General features: G+C 42.4%; 1 protein-coding gene across 5 annotated transcripts in view; it reads left to right on the top strand.

Moving 5' to 3' along the window:
• fbxo8 (F-box protein 8) overlaps positions 1 to 17,079 on the top strand; it is a 56,745-nt gene that overhangs the window by 4,347 nt on the left and 35,319 nt on the right. For all 5 annotated transcript variants that reach the window (XM_079998601.1, XM_079998605.1, XM_079998604.1 and 2 more), the window contains exons 2-3: positions 3,899 to 4,019; positions 8,534 to 8,623. In XM_079998601.1, the coding sequence (XP_079854727.1) occupies positions 3,899 to 4,019; positions 8,534 to 8,623 (211 nt within the window). The remainder of the gene's footprint in view (positions 1 to 3,898; positions 4,020 to 8,533; positions 8,624 to 17,079) is intronic.

The following is a 17,079-nucleotide window of genomic DNA, read 5'->3' on the forward strand; positions in this document are numbered from 1 at the left end:
AACCATTGGGATGTGGTGAGATTATCTCTCTTTTTCCAATTGAGTAATATTGTTTTCTTGGCAATTGTTAAAGCGATCAAAACGGGTTAGTGGTGTTTCAGTGGTGGGTCGACTGAGGAGAGGTCACCGAGAAGACATATAGACGGGGAGAATGGAATGCTGCGACCCAGAAGGGTTGATAGCTTCTTGGTGATGTATGTCCAGAATGCTAGGATAGGTGGGCAAAGCCAGAATGCATGAAAGTAGTCATCTCTGGTATCAAGGGAACAGTGAGAGCAAATGTCTTCATCCACAAAACCCATTTTGAACATTTTGTGTTCTGTGATATGGGCTCTGTGCAAGATCTTTATTTTGGATGAGTTGCATTTTGGAGTTGCGGGTCATAGAAAAGGTGTTCTTTCACAGGTTGATATCGGTGGGAACAGCAAGGTCTCTTTCCCATTTCATTGTAGGTAAAGATAAGGTGTCATCTGTTTTTAATAAAAGTTTGTATATTCTGGAAAAGGGATTTTTCAAGTGACCGATATGAGTGAGATGTTCAATCATTTGAGGAGGTTGTAGGATGTTGTTCGTCAATTTGATTTAAACTTTTAGAGACTGCTGTAATTGAAGGAATTGAAGGAAGCCGTGGCCACCGATATTATACCTTTGAGTTCAGGTTGGGAAGGATATAAGCAAATTGTTTTCAAACGTGTTCCAGATGAGTAATTCCTTGTCTTTTTCCAAGACCTAAAGATTATTGGTCTGTTTTTAACCAGAAAATCTGGGTTATGCCAGTTTGGCGTGAATTTGTTTGGAGATAGAGTGTGACCACCATTTTTCTGGGTACTTTAAAATGTAGCACAAGTTACAATTATCCAAATTTACATTCAACGCTGCATAGTTTTTTTTCCATTCGTTTCGTAACTTTTTTCAAGGTTTTCTGAGATTTATTTGTTCCTTTTTTTCAACAGGAGTGTAACTAACCGCTAAGAACTGATGTTCTGTCCGCTCCCTCTTTACTGACTGGCGATGCGACTTGGTCGGATCACACTGAGGGAAAACCTGTCGAGATTGAGGGTCGCTACGAGTCCACCGTGTCCACTGCAATGTCAGGGCGGAGGGACGCTGTCGATTTATTGAAGGAGATTTAATCTTTTGGAAATAGACTGTGTATAAATAGACATGTTTACTTTATATGAAGTATCTTATTTTTATCCAATTATTATCTTGGGGTTTTGTAAAACACAGCACGAGTTACAGTTTTCCAAGTTTCCTTCAAATGCAGCATTGGCTCAAGTTGTCCGTCTACTCATAGGAAACACTATGCAGTCCACAAGGCCCCAGTGATTGGATGCAAATGACTTCTGAGAGACGAAGCTTGGGCTTATCTTACTTTGGATGATGATATCATGCTCCTCAAACTAAACAAACCCCTGCCTGCAGGCTGGACCCCTGATTTAAAGTTAAAAGTTTATCTTTGAACAAGTCATCACATGTGACTTTAAGTAATAGAGATGTACAAGGGAACCCTATGCACAAGAGGGGAAAAAGGAAATTGTCTGCACAGAGGAATTGAAGCTCTTTTTTTTCTTCTTTACGCAAACAGGTCTTAGTTGCTTTTATTTGTTCATATTCCTTATTATATATTTTATCTGCCAGGAAGTTATAATTAACAAAAAAGTGTGTTACCTAAATTATAAACAAAACAAAACTTCCTCCGAAATAAAAACTAAATTGTAATTAATATACAGAGATACGACAAAAAATTGACTGGAACAAAATGTACATAATTTTATTATTTCATGTCTTTCAAGTCATTTCATTCGATGTTTTCTCCTTGATTTGTCAGAATGTGCCAGTATCCAAGATTGGGAATTAAGTCCATTAGATGGAGCTATAACCTGCTCAACCAACCTTTCGCTCAAAAGACAGGTTTGCTATTTTTCAACCAAGGTCTATTAAAAGGTCGGTTCCTATCATTTATAACTGTTCATAGTACAAACTGAGGGATTTACTATTGAGAATCTTTCCATTCTGCTGTAGCTTCAGGCCATGCTTTTAAATGCAGTCCAATGGGAAACATGTTCAAGTCTTAAAACTGTTAAACTGTCCTTATGTCAAAGCTCGCAATATACTGTATGTTATATAAAACAAACATCAGACCTTCCAACCTGCACGCGTTTTGTGTACCAGCCACGCAATTCTTGGTCGAAATTCACAGGTACCAAATGGCAGCTGAAACAACACAAAAGCAAAGTATATATTGTAATTTAATTACAGAAAACAGTCAATCAATACAAAATAATAGCGTACATTTATTGGGTATTTAAACGACATCCCTCGGATTGGACCTGATGTTATGAGACCTTGTGCTCGTTGTGATGTAACCCCTCCCTTCCCTCAACTCTCTCACTCACCATCCACTGATAAGCAGCGGTTCTTTATTCTCCACTGAGGCGTAACACTTCACCTCTGACGTAATATGGGAAAGTAGGGGCGGAATAATCAAGTATAAAAATGTGCCGTAATGTTAACATATAAAAAGTGAGATGCACCAATTGATCAGCCAGGTTTCAGCTTGATTGGCCATGACCAGTGACCAGCGTCAGATATCAGATATATCTGATTCTGTGATGGTCAAATTTACACGGCCAAACTCTGCTCATGTACTCTGCTCTGACAACCAAACCGGATGCCAACGTAATGTAATGTAGTTGACGCTCAAAAGAGAAAGTGAAGGAAAGAAAATGTTGGCTGTTTGGAGGTACTTCAAGGTAAAACAAGAAGATTAGATATATTATTTATCTGTTGCCTGACAATAATCTAAATTGTGCAGACTGCGTTTCTATTGCTGTCACTACAGCGGAGGGTTTATAGCGCATGAGCTCCATTCGTGAAGAAAGGTTTGACTCTTTTTTGAGACTCGGTTCTTGACGAGTCACTCAGTAAAACGAGTTCGATTGGATTCAGTTACTATGATGTACAGTGAGGGAGGAGGAATTCCAGTGAACCAGAGTGAGAAGAGTTGGCCATTTACTATTATTTTTTTTTTATTATTTGGCAATGATTGCAATTTATTTTGGTCTGGCAAGTACCATGTACATATCATTGAAAAAAGGTGTATTTGCACTTAAAAGTGAAAGAGACTTTTGAACGAAGTTTGAACTGGACATTTCCATGTTAGTTACGTTGTGCCCTTCTAAAACTCAGTGAGAGTTACAGGTTGCATTATACTGAAACTTGATTACAGTCCCATGCTCTATTTTACTGGAACTCAGTGACCCTTCCATGTTGTATTTTATTGTATGTCAGGGGCAGTTAAATGTTCTATTAGTGTTCCATAGTGAATAATGAACAACAATAAACACACAGTATCAAAATCAGCAATCTCACTATTGTGGTAACTGAATTGCACAGGTTCCGTATGTGCAGCTGTCCTCTCACATGAGCGTGATCAGGTCATGTGATGTATTTGTCATTGATGTACAGCAGATATACCCAATGACACCAAATTATGAGAAAATTTGAATTCTCCTATCACGGATATGAACTCTAAATGGTCGTACCACAATGTAAAAGATATTTATTGTTGATTTTTTATTATGAACATACAATTGAATGAAATTCTGAAACACCCCGAATGAGATCAGATGTTTTAAGGGGTATATCCTAATGAGATACATTTGTATACTGTATATAGTTAGCCGTAGTAGCTCACATACGTTTGTTTGTTACGTTGTTCGTTGCATATGCTCATTACTACGTCGTGAATAACTGATGGAGTCATTTAGTTGCAGTAACGCCACGGAGACTCCCTGTTACACTATTGAATACACTATGAATGAAATCTTGAGGATATAGAAATAGAAAAAAAGGATCAAAATATCTCGTTTATCTCTTGTTTTGTTCTTCACAGATGGGTCAGGTGTTGTGGAGGCTACCACCAAGACAACAGCAGCAGCTGCGGGAAGATTTGGCAGACCACCTGGCTGACAGACAAAGAGAAGAGCAGAGAGGAGCAGGAAGGGGAGATTTAGGTGAAACTAAAATTTGTAAATTTTCAGAAGTGCCGTTGTTTCATTATTATTTTTTCTAGGTTTTTAGTGAAAATCACATTTTTTGAACAAAATGTCTCTGCTATGGGGTTGAGAAGTCACAAGACGGTAAATTGAGCAGTATTTTAAGTTTGTGCCTGTCTTCTTCCTTTGGTGTGGGTTAGGACTTGTTAAACACATGTCTGGGACATCCTCTCTCTGTGGGACAACCTCAGCATCAGCATATTGACCATGCCCATCATCAATATCTGCTCTGTATGGAATGGAGCCAGGGTCTTCCACATCATCCTTTCCAAATCGGAGACGCAATCCCCTCTGCCATCCGCACTCCCTGCCTAGAGTCGGACCAATCAGCGCTGCATGGGTGCTGATTGGGCCGATTTGAGGCAGCTTGGTGGCCGTGGGAAAGGGAACCGTGCTGTCGTTCGCAGCCGGTGCTTAAGGGAAGGAAGTTAAAGGGCTGCAGAGCCAGTTACCATCGGGTGATTTGGGCGTTTGTGTCCTTCATGGGGTGGAGCCACTGCAGCGGGGCATGGTCCAAACAGAGGGTGAAAGAAGGTAGTAGCGGAGGGAACCGAGTGCCCCCTTGATAGCTAAACACTCTTTCTCCACCGTGCTGTACCTCGACTCCTGCTCTGAGAGTTTGCGGCTGAGGCACAGCACCAGACGCTTGGTCCCCTCGACGTCCTGGGACAAGACTTCGCCCAGCCCTCTGTTTGACGCGTCGGTCTGCAGACAGAAAGGGAGAGAGAAGTTAGGGTTAAATAGCACTGGCTTCCCACAGAGAGCTGACTTTACAATCGCAAACGCCTGCTGGCACTTCTCTGACCACTGGACCGGATCTGGATCACTCTTTCGAGTAAAGTCAGCCAAGGGGTAGGTTAGCTCTGAAAAGTTGGGGACAAACCTCCTATCGTAGCCGGCCAGCCCCAAGAACTGCCTCACCTCCTTCTTGGTCTTGGGTCTCGGAATGTTTCCGATCACAGCGGTTTTATCAAGCTGGGGTCGGACCAGGCCTTCGCCCAAGTGGCACCCCAGATACCGTACCACCCGCCGTCCCACGACACACTTCTTTGGGTTGGCGGTGAGCCCAGCCTGCCTCAAGGACTCAAGGTAGACATTGATCGGCTCCAGGGCGCCTTTCACTCGTTAACCTGCCCCTCCCAGGTCCCTGCTCAGGTGCCACTCGTGGGAGTCTCTGCCCACAGGTTAGGGTTTAGGGAGGCTGTGGTGTACCAACATGGCGAGAGTTTTATTGTCCATTTCACAATACTTAGGATTTATCATAATAATGCAAATAATAATGATCCTCTTGGGCACAGGAGGAGTGGCGTTATGCCGCTGGGCTGCTCACAAGCCCGTGCTGATCCTCTCTGTAAGACAGATGCACATTAAGAAAAGTCCCTGCCTCGAGTCGTACCAATCAGCGCTGCACGGGTGCTGATAGAGCCAATTCGAGGCAGCTTTGTGGCCGCGGGAAAGGGAACCGTGCTGTCGTCCGCTAGTGCTTGACCACGCCCCTTTGTCCGCCACAATTTCTTTTGGCTTCTTTCTTTAATTGGGTTGTTGTTGTCAATTTTTAGGAAATCTGATCACATTTTAGGTCAAATGTATGCAGAAATCCAGAAAATTGTAAAGGTTTCAAAAACTCATTGACATGGGCTGGAAAGTTTAGATTTTGAAAATCTATTGGGTGTTTTTTATAGTGGAAAACCACCTAATAGCAGTTTTAAGCGATTTCTTTAGTGTCTCAAATAAATTATTTATTTATTTTAACCTGTGCTGTCAGCATGCTGGGCATACAATACGGAGTATTTGTGTGCCATTATGTCTAGGACAGTTAATCTGGAAGTGGAGTTCAACTTCTCAACCTGCAATGCAACTCTTTATTAATTCTTTAATCATCGGGAACTGCTACAATAACTCTGTATTTTGGATGACCTGTAGGATGACAAAATAACAGTTTTTTGTTGTACAGAACCGCCACCAATCCCCCTCTTTGGTGAACTATTTTACCATATTTGGTTTATCAACAACTATTCACTACTCCAAGAGGGGGAGAATCACCACGGGTGAGACAAATAAACATAGAACCAAACAACAACATGTACATGAAAAATCATATACATAGAAACAAACAACAACATGTACCCGGAAAAATATAAACATCGGACGACATGTATCGAAAAAACACAGTTAATTAGGTCCAGGAAAACTGGAACAGCAATTGGGCATGTGGCTTCTTCCTGTCATAGTTATGGTAGTGAATGAGGAAGAAAGTGAGAGGAATGCAACCAGGAGGGTGCTGGTGTGCATTCAAAGCCGGTGGTGTGAGCGTGTGTGCCTGTGCGTGTGCGTGTGTGAAGTGTCCACCAGTGAATGTACAGGACTTGTCCCAATTGGTTCTGATGTATAAGGTCGGAAGACAGCAAGCCCTGTCCTGAGTAGCAAGGGCCAGGCCCCGCGCCAACAGACCCATGCCCCATGCCCCGCGCAAGAGCGTGGCACGCCCCAACACAGCTGACCAGACGCCCCCATCCAGCCGTGAGACCTGAGCCCCATCTACGTAGCTGGGTATGCTCAGCGCAGGGCATCTGGCGTCGGTAAATTCTCTCATACCTGGATAGGGACATTTGTCGCAAGTACAGTATGTTATATTTAATTACACTTCGCTGCTCAATTTACTTATCCAAGTAATTGTATTCACTAAAACTGCTTTGTGTTATGGTATCTACATTAAGCTTACTAACTGAAATGTTGTGACATTTTATTGACTAATCATTTACTTGTTTGAGGCCATATTTAGAAAATTCTCAAGTTAAGCATTGTAACATTGCATTGCATCGTAGCAATGTGACATTTATCACCATCTTACCCATTTACACCTGGCATTAAAATGTGATCTGTATCTAGATATATTATCTGGATAATGACATCCTATCAACGGCTTTTGCATTTACACTTGTTATTAATAAGCGTTCTCGTTATCTTGATTCTGCCTACCTTGTTATCGGATCTCTATATGTGTCCCACCACAGCAAAAGCCGCCATCTTGTGCATTTCTAAAATCGCCAGGAGCAGCCAAATAAGTTGAAAAATCCTTTCTTGAAGGAAAATTAGATTTTTCCAGATTTGTGTTCCTTTGTGGTTTTTTTTATTTCTCTCTGCGATCTGCATGCATTTACACCTTGCATTACCATGCATATTTCCTTATCCAGATAACGTATGTGGATACAGATCACTTTTTAATGCCATGTGTAAATGGGGTCTTGAGGCTCTCTTCTAATGTAATGATGCCCTTTTCATCCCATGCCCTGTCTGATTCTATATTTTGTGCACATTTTTGGAGAGTGATATTACTTTCTGTCTCAGCCTTAAAAGAGTGAACAATGGAGCCAGAAGTTTCCAGACAACAAAGCTGAAGCTGGATTGGTTAAGGAGGTTCAGGAGTACACTACAATCAGGCCAAAGTTAAAATTAGACGACTTCTAATCCACTCTCAATGACAGCTTTACCGTGCATGGATAGTTTTGATTTTTTTTCACTTTGTCCCTGTTTAATACTCACCCCTCATGTACGCAGATAGGTTTCATTCTTGCAGCAATGCACCTTTTTTCATACTGGACGTGCTTTCACTGTACATGATTACACTGTAAATACTGGAATAATCTAGTTTTACACTGTAATAATCGAATAAATTCGCCGTAACAATTCACGTTTATAATTGATACCCATAAAGTATATGAGCATAGTTTCAGATTTTTCAATATTTAAGAAGAAGAAGAAGAAGAAGAAAATTAAGATTTAGTATATTAGTATGAATATTTAGTATATTTTTATATATCTGACTATTTCTCTTTTGTATTTTTTATTCTTATTATTCATATTTATCTATTTATATATATTTCTCAATTCATATTTTTTTTATTTTATTTTTACTTAACTTTTTATTCTATTTTAGTTATTATCTTCATTTTCCATTTGAAGTTCAACTTCTTCGGATTGTTAAGCTTTTTTTTTTAATAAAGAGAATTGTAATTTTTTGTATATGTATTTTTTTATCGTCTGCGGTGGAATACACCAAACCTCACCAGAAAAAAAATCCTAGTTTACGTATGTACATGTGCCTGGTGGAATAAACTGTTTCTGCTATTGCTTCATTCTTCTATCAGTAGTTCAACACAACTCATGGTGGACAAATCCACAATTTACGTTCAGTGCAAAACCTCATTCTACATTTCAGGCAAACTAAACATGATGCCACAGCAGTCTGCCTTTGCAAAGTGGGGAGTTATTTAAAAAAAAAAAGGTCAGTTTTATTGCTAAAGTCTGTGTTTGTTGGTGCTACTTTCAGTGCTCCGCTGCTGCGTTGTTACTGGTGTTAGACCCAAATCGGTGACCTGCCAAGTTGTGTGACATTGAATATTTTGGAGGTTATTTTACAGAAACTAGTCGATAATCTGTAAATTGGTGATTCCTCTGCTTTGTTGTTACAGCAGGAGAAGAAGGTCTCCAAAGAAGGCTCCCACAGCACTACCATGGCCCTGGGACAGACAACTATCAGCTACTGAGAGCTCGAAGGGCTGGTATGCAATCTGACACAAATAAACACAAAGCTCTCATAAAATGTCTAAAAGGACCAATTAGTATTATTTTATTTAGGATTATCAAACGAATAAAATAATGAATCACAATAGGAAGATAAGAAACATTTTTCAATATACAATACTCTAACAATAAAAACAATAAAATCTACTAATCTAATAAAACCCGAACAATCAACCAGAAATAAAACAACAAACCTCATTCAATTTCATTCTCTAGTTTTTTTTTTTTTTGGTTTATTGTTGGGGTTTATTTTATTGCTTATGGCTAGGTTACTGTATATTGAAAAATGTTTTATATAAAACAAGGAGCCAAGCCTACATTATGTCATTTAGCAGATACTTTTGTCCAAAGCCACTTACAACAAATATTTGTCACAGTATCAAACCAACTGTATGTCAGTCACAGCCAGTTAAACATTCTCTCAAAACTAGCAGTACTTAGTAGAGATATTTTTTTGTAATGAAAGTATACAAGATTCAAGATTCAAGAGGTTACTTCGTCACATACATATACATACTTTCATACATATATGCAGTGAAATGTAATGCAACGTACCCGGTGATAACACACAATATGTCCTAGGAAAAATGTATTTCTAATAGACCAAACTAACTGACTCCTAAAACGTAATACAGTAAGTCGAATACTTATAGAATAAAAATAAAAATATATAGAATAAAATAGAATACAATAAAATAAAATGAAATAAAATGGAATAGATAGAGGGAATATGCTTATGTAAATGGAATTGGCAATTATGTATATACAGATATGTCCATTAAAGTGGCATGTGAATAAAGTGAGGTAGTGTTTGGGATAATACAGCACAGTATACAACAGTACGGCGCAGCAATACGGCATCACGAACAACCCTGAGCAGTGACACAGTATGCGGTACAGTATGCTACATAATAGTGCAGTAAGGTAGTGGAGCCTATTTGTGTGGCTCAGTGAGGACCCCTGGTGAGGTCAGCGTTGACAGTTCTAATAGCTTGCGGGAAAAAACTCTGTCTCAGTCTCTCTGTTCTCGCTATGTGACTGCGGAGGCGCTTGCCTGACCGCAGCAGCTGAAACAGTCGTTGTTGGGGTGATGAGGATCCTTCATGATCCTGCGGGCTCTGCTACTACACCTCCTGGTGTATAACTCCTGCAAGGGAGGGAGGGTAGTTCCAGTGGTACGTTCAGCTGAACGCACCACCCTCTGCAGGGCCCGCCTGGCCTGAGCAGTACAGCTCCCAAACCAGGCAGTCATGTTGCCTGTCAGGATGCTCTCCACTGCTCCAGAGTAGAAGGACTTGAGGATCCTCACTGTAGGAGCCATGAATTGGTTTGCTATTAATTGATTTATTATTATCAGGTTTATTGTATATGAATTTATTATGAATTATTATGATTATGTTTTGGGTTATATTTGGTCAATGAATGAATTTACTATCACGGGTGTGGGATGAATGATTGACAGGCATATGGGCGTCACTTTAAAAGGCACCAGCTGATCTCCTGCTGGTAATCAGAGTGAGAGGGGGTGTTTGGGGAACCCACACTTTCGTTGACCGCTTTAGTTTGATGTCGTTTATTTGTTTTGATCGCTGTATTATGAGTTAAAGGCACCGTCTATTTAAGTTTCCTTATGTTGATTTAATAAACACCCTTAAACGCATTCGTTGGATTCAGCGCATCGACATTTGTTTGTTTAGAAGCGCGTCGGACAATAGGCCCCTTATCATCGCCTCTCAGCGGCTTATTTCGTTTGTTTTGGAGTCGCATACAATTGTCAACGAAAATGTACGGTATTATCGACGGCATCAAGGCAACATCAGCAGAAGAAATCAAACACGGATCAAGCGGACAGGAATGAACGAAAGCCGGGCGGCGATACAGACAGAGGAACAGCTGGCAACAAACTTTCGTGAGCCCACGGTCAAAGTCATCCTTGAAAGTCAGGTACAATTGTAAGCTGTTTAATGGAAGGAACACTGCATATATAGTCCATTGGGGACGAAGTGAATACCTGATCAAGGGTTGATTTGACGCTCAGAGAGTTAAAGTTGGCTAAGATACTCTGCTGCAGCTATAACAAAGGAATCTCCGCTTGTCTCTTTAACTCCGCTGGTCTCTTTAACTGCGCTGCTGCGCTGATGTGTGAATACCGAAAATGATGATGATTTCTGAATAAGTGTCCTTTCTCTGTGGAATGTGGATGTGTTGTTTAATGGCACAAATAGCCTAAATTGGAAAGGAAAAACGAGTGCACAGTTGGAACCTGAAAGTGTGGATGAACAGGCCAGGCCCGCATCAGCGGCATCAGTAATCATAATGCATGATGATAATGACATTCAAGATGATGTGCACCCAAATGACAGTGTGTCAAATGTCGGGAGAAAATCTACTGCCTCTAAAGTTTCATCTGTCTCAAAAGTTTCATCTGCATGTTTGAAGGCTCAAGCTGACTTGGCAGCATTACAAATCAAACAGAAACTGTTAAAGGACAAACATGCGCTGGAAGCCGAGGAGGAAATGTTGCGAAAAAGGAAAGAGCAATAGCAGCTGGATGAGGAGATTGCAGTACAAATGGCCAAATTAAATGTGTTGAAAACGCAAAGTGTCATTAGTGGAAAATCTTCGAAAGCAAAGCATGGGGATGGGATGACTTCTTATGTGGAAAAGGCACAAGGAAAACCACAAACCCTCAGTGCCAATGCAAATCCATTCACACCAAAAATGTCACAAAATCATGCAAACACAGGAACAAAGCCTAAAGACTCTCAGCTCATTCATTCAAAATCACAGCCTCTGACAGCTATGCGCTCGGATCCTAAGTCACGCCCACTTCAGCAAAGCTCCCATGAATATGCACCAATGCAATATGTGTCAAATACAGCAATGCAATACGTTTCCAATGCACCAATGCAATCTGTTTCAACTGCCAATACTTACCATGCAAATGTTCATTCTGGAAATGCAAATAATGATTCTGGAAATGCAAATGTTGATTCTGAATATGCAAATTAGTACCAAAATGACATGCTGGGCATTATGCGGAAACAAAATGAAATCACAACCCTATTGATACAGCAACAATGCATGTCATCATTGCCTAAAAGGGAGGTACTCATCTTTGATGGAGATCCATTAAAATACCATGCTTTTATGAAGGCTTTCGAAAACGGAGTGGAAAACAATACCAAGAATTTCAGTGATCGTTTATATTACCTGTAGCAGCACACAAAAGGTCTTCCTATGGAACTGGTAAGGAGCTGCCAGCAACTGGACCCTGCAAGAGGGTATGCAAAAGCAAAAGCTCTATTTAGAGAACAATTTGGAAATGAGCAAAAAATTGCATCAGCATACATGGACAAGGCCCTGTCATGGCCGCCTATTAAGAATGAAGATGTGAAAGCTCTTCAAGAGTACAGCCTTTTCCTTAAGGGCTGCTCTAACGCCATGGAAGAGGTGGAGTATTTGCATGAGCTGGACATGGCTGCAAACATGCTGACCATCATAAGGAAACTGCCATACAAATACCGCGACAAGTGGAGGAACGTAGCATGCGAGTTACAGGAAAAACAAAAGCGCAGAGCTACATTTATGGATATCACAAGTTTTATTGGGAAACAAGTGAAGATCTTGACCGACCCAATCTTTGGAAACATACAGGATGCTCCACCACTAATCATAACTAAAAGTGGGAGCAAATATACACCACCACCACGAACGGGAATGAAAGGAACTAGCTTTGCCACTACTGTGAGCCCTGTGAAGTCCACAACTCAGTTTGAAACTAAAGAGAAGGAACATGTTTCAGTAAGGAAAGAATGTCTTTGCTGTGGAGAACGACATGTATTGGATTCGTGCCCCCAGTTGGGTAAAATACCTCATAAAGAGAAGATTGGCTTCTTGAGAGAAAAGGGGGTATGTTTCGGCTGTTTATGTATTGGACATTTAAGCAAACATTGCCGTAAACGTATTGCCTGTGGAACATGTGGTCTAAGACATCCTACCGTACTTCACATCACTCCGAGAGAGAAGGACAAAGACTCTGACCAATCTGAGAGAAAACCAGGGATATCAGTGGACAGTATGCTAGTATCAAGTGGCCTTACTGGGGCTGGTGACGATTGTAACTACCTATTGTACCAGTACATGTGAAATCCAAGAAGGGCAGTAAAATTGTCACCACATATGCTTTCTTGGACCCAGGAAAATCCGCTGTGTTCTGTACTGAAGCTTTAATGCACAAACTTAACCTTACAGGAAGGAAGGTACATATTCTCCTGCGGACAATGGGCCAAGAGAAAGTTGTTCCTAGCTACAGTGTGCCAGGACTGGAAGTGGCCGGATTGAATGAGGAGCACTTCTGTGAACTTACCATGGCTTACACACAGGCTTGTATGCCTGTTTACAAGGGAAATATCCCGAGACAGAAGGATCTTCAGAGATGGCCTCACTTGAGACATGTTCACCTGCCGGAGATTGACGCTGACATTGGGCTATTGATAGGTACAAACGTTCCAGCAGCCTTAGAGCCATTGCAAGTGATTCGCAGTGTCAATAATGGTCCTTATGCAATCAGGACAATGCTGGGCTGGACCGTCAATGGACCGCTGAAAGGAGACAGCGATGATGCAATTGATTGTCAGCAGGCAGAGGTATGTGTGAACAGGGTGTCTGTCGTGAACCTGGATGAACTTTGGCAGCAGCAGTTTAAGACAGATTTCCCGGAATGCAGCACGGAGGAACAAACTGCCATGTCAAGGGAGGATCATACATTCATGGAGCTGGTCACAAACTCAGCAAGATTGGTGAATGGCCATTATGAGATCGGCCTGCCATTGAGGAAAAAGGACGTCAGCGTGCCTCACAACAAGAGAATTGTGGAGCAGCGTGCTATACACCTGAAGAAGAGGCTTCAGATGGATTCCTCGTTCCATGCTGAGTATACAGCCTTCATGAACGACCTTGTTGTAAAAGGTTATGCTGAAAAGGTGGCTGAAGAGGATCTGGAGCATAGTGATGGTAAGATCTGGTACATCCCACACCATGTTGTTTACCATCCTACCAAAGGGAAACTCAGAGTTGTGTTCGATTGTGGAGCAAGTTTCCAGGGAAGATCTCTCAATACTCAACTCCTACAAGGACCAGATCTTACAAGTTCACTAATTGGAGTAGTCACCAGATTCCGGAAAGAACCGCTGGTAATCATGGCGGACATTAAAGCCATGTTTCACCAGGCAAGAGTGCCAGCAGAAGATGCTGATCTGTTGAGGTTCGTCTGGTGGCCTGACGGCGATTTAAATCAAGACCCTGTCGACTTCAGGATGATGGTGCATCTCTTCGGGGCAACATCTTCCCCCAGTTGTGCCAACTTTGCCCTCAGGAAATCTGCGGAGGACAATAAGGAACAGTTCAGCCAGGAGGCAGTGGATACGGTCCTTTATTGCTTATATGTTGACGACTGTCTTGCAGCTGTGGCCTCGGAAGCAGAAGCCGTTTCACTCTATCACAAACTTGTCGCCATCTGTGCTAAGGGTGGATTTAAGCTTACGAAATGGATAAGCAACCGGCACAATGTCATGGCTGCAATACCTGAAAGCCACAGAGCTAAGAACATGAAGAGGTTGGACATGGACCAAGACTCACTATCTGTGGAGAGAGTACTTGGTGTGGAATGGTGTATTCAGTCTGATACTTTCAAGTTCAAAATCCTGATGAAAGACAGACAGCTCGCCAGAAGAGGAATTCTCTCAACAGTCCATTCTGTTTACGATCCTCTGGGCATCTTAAGTCCTGTCGTACTGTCTGCAAAGAAGATTATGAGGGATCTGTGCAGAAGAGCACTTGGATGGGATGATGTGGTCCCTGAGACAGTAGCCCAGAAGTGGACAAGTTGGCTTGATGAACTTCACCAATTGGAGAAATGTAACATCACAAGATGTCTGAAACCCTTGGATTTTGGAGAAGTAGTCACAGCACAGCTACATAATTTCTGTGACGCAAGTGAGGAAGGCTATGGAGTAGTGACTTACGTCGTCTCCATAAATGCACTCTCTCAAGTACACAGTGCCTTTGTCATGGGAAGAGCTCGGGTAGCTCCATTAAAGGTCGTCACCATCCCACGAATGGAGCTCATTGCTGCCACCATGGCAAGTCGCATGGACGTCCTGTGGAAGAAGGAGCTGCACATGTCGACGCTTCTGTATTCTGGACAGACAGCGCTTCAGTGCTCAAATATATCCGAAACGAGCCTTCCAGATTCAAAGTCTTCGTTGCCAACAGAGTTTCTGAAATCCTCAGGTCTTCACAACCATCTCAATGGAGATACGTGGAAACTGCAAGCAACCCAGCTGATATTGCCTCCAGGGGTGCAAAAGTGGACGCATTCCTGAAGTATGCAGCATGGTTGTCAGGACCTCACTTTCTTTTGCAACCTGAGAGTGAGTGGCCTGTCAATCCTGACGATTCTCATCAACTTCCATCAGATGACCCGGAGGTCAAGAGAGCGGTTTCCATCAATGCTGTACAGGCTGAAGATGGATTACAATTACAATTATTTGGATTACAATTTCTTGGGGTTTGACTTTTGACCGTTTGACCTTTTTTGACTTTTCATGACTTTGCGACGAGAGTGTTTACTCTGCAAATGACTTTGCGCGGGAACCTCTGGATTACGAACACTCGTTACGAACACTCGTTTTTCGCGACTCAAGAAAGAAGATTTGCATGTTTATGTAAATGTGGGAAAAAAAAAGGGAACATTTGTACATTATTTCATGTGCTCCTATGATGTAATTATTATGTAATAACCTAATAATTAGGGGCTCGCGTGTAGGAGCCATGAATTGGTTTGCTATTAATTGATTTATTATTATCAGGTTTATTGTATATGAATTTATTATGAATTATTATGATTATGTTTTGGGTTATATTTGGTCAATGAATGAATTTACTATCACGGGTGTGGGATGAATGATTGACAGGCATATGGGCGTCACTTTAAAAGGCACCAGCTGATCTCCTGCTGATAATCAGAGTGAGAGGGGGTGTTTGGGGAACCCACACTTTCGTTGACCGCTCTAGTTTGATTTCGTTTATTTGTTTTGATCGCTGTATTATGAGTTAAAGGCACCGTTGATTTAAGTTTCCTTATGTTGATTTAATAAACACCCTTAAACGCATTCGTTGGATTCAGCGCATCGACATTTGTTTGTTTAGAAGCGCGTCGGACAATAGGCCCCTTATCATCGCCTCTCAGCGGCTTATTTAGTTTGTTTTGGAGTCGCATACAATTCACCGAGACCCGGAATTTCCTCAGCTGCCTGAGGTGGTCAAGACGCTGCCTCGCCTTTCTCACCAGAGCTTGACAGCCAGTCTGGTGGGGACTATGGTGTTGAAAGCTGAACTATAATCAATGAACAGCATTCTCACATAGGCCCCCTTCTGGCCATCCAGATGCGTGAGCGTGGTGTGCAGTACCTGAGAGACCGCGTCATCCGTGGATTTGTTCTGCCGGTACGCAAACTGCAACGGGTCCAAGGTGCGGGGCAGAGAGGCGCAGATATAATCCTTAATCAGCCTCTCGAAACACTTCATGACCACTGAGGTGCGAGCCACCGGACGGTAGTCATTCAGGCAGGCAGGAGAGGCGATCTTCGGGACAGGAACGACGGTGGACCTCTTGAAGCAGGACGGAACCAATGATTCAGCCAGGGAGATTGAATATTGTAGTGGAGCTAGCTGGTTAGCACAGGTCTTCAGTACTCGCCCAGATATGCCATCTGGGCCCGCAGCTTTCCTGGTGTTCACACGCATCAGAGCCCTCCTGACCTTGTGCACGGACACTGAGAGTGCGCGCTCATCCCCAGCGGTGTAACTCCAATTAGCCGGTGAGCAAGCGGTGTTGTTGCCAGACTCGAACCGCGCATGAAAGGAGTTCAGTTGGTTGGCCAGGGAGGCGTCCACCCTCGTGGCTGGGGAGGAGCTGCTGTTGTAATTCGTAATAGTCCGCAGCCCCTGCCACAAGCGTCTTGTGTCCCCCCGCTCCATCTGTAGCTCCACAGTCAGTCTCTCTGTACGTCCGTTTAGCGTCCTTCACCGCCCTCTGCAGATTGTATGACGCCGCTTTGTAAATGTCCATATTTCCGGATACAAGAACGTCGTTGTAAGCGGCTGTGCGAGCATTCAGAGCGCAGCAGATGGATTTATTAACCCACGGTTTCTGGTTTGGAAATCTCCAAACTTTCACCGTGGGAACGATGTTGTCTGCTAGCGTAGTTACAAAACTTACTACAACCTCCGTAAACTCGCTGACGTCACTTGAACTTGATTGGAACATGTCCCAGTCTACGTCAGTCAGAGCGTCCTGAAGCGCAGACTCCGATTGGTCCGTCCACCGCTTCACTTCCCTCGTTACCACCAGTTCTCGCGCAATCAGAGG

The sequence above is a fragment of the Zeus faber genome, assembly GCF_960531495.2.
Source record: "Zeus faber genome assembly, chromosome: 4".
NCBI lineage: Eukaryota > Metazoa > Chordata > Actinopteri > Zeiformes > Zeidae > Zeus > Zeus faber.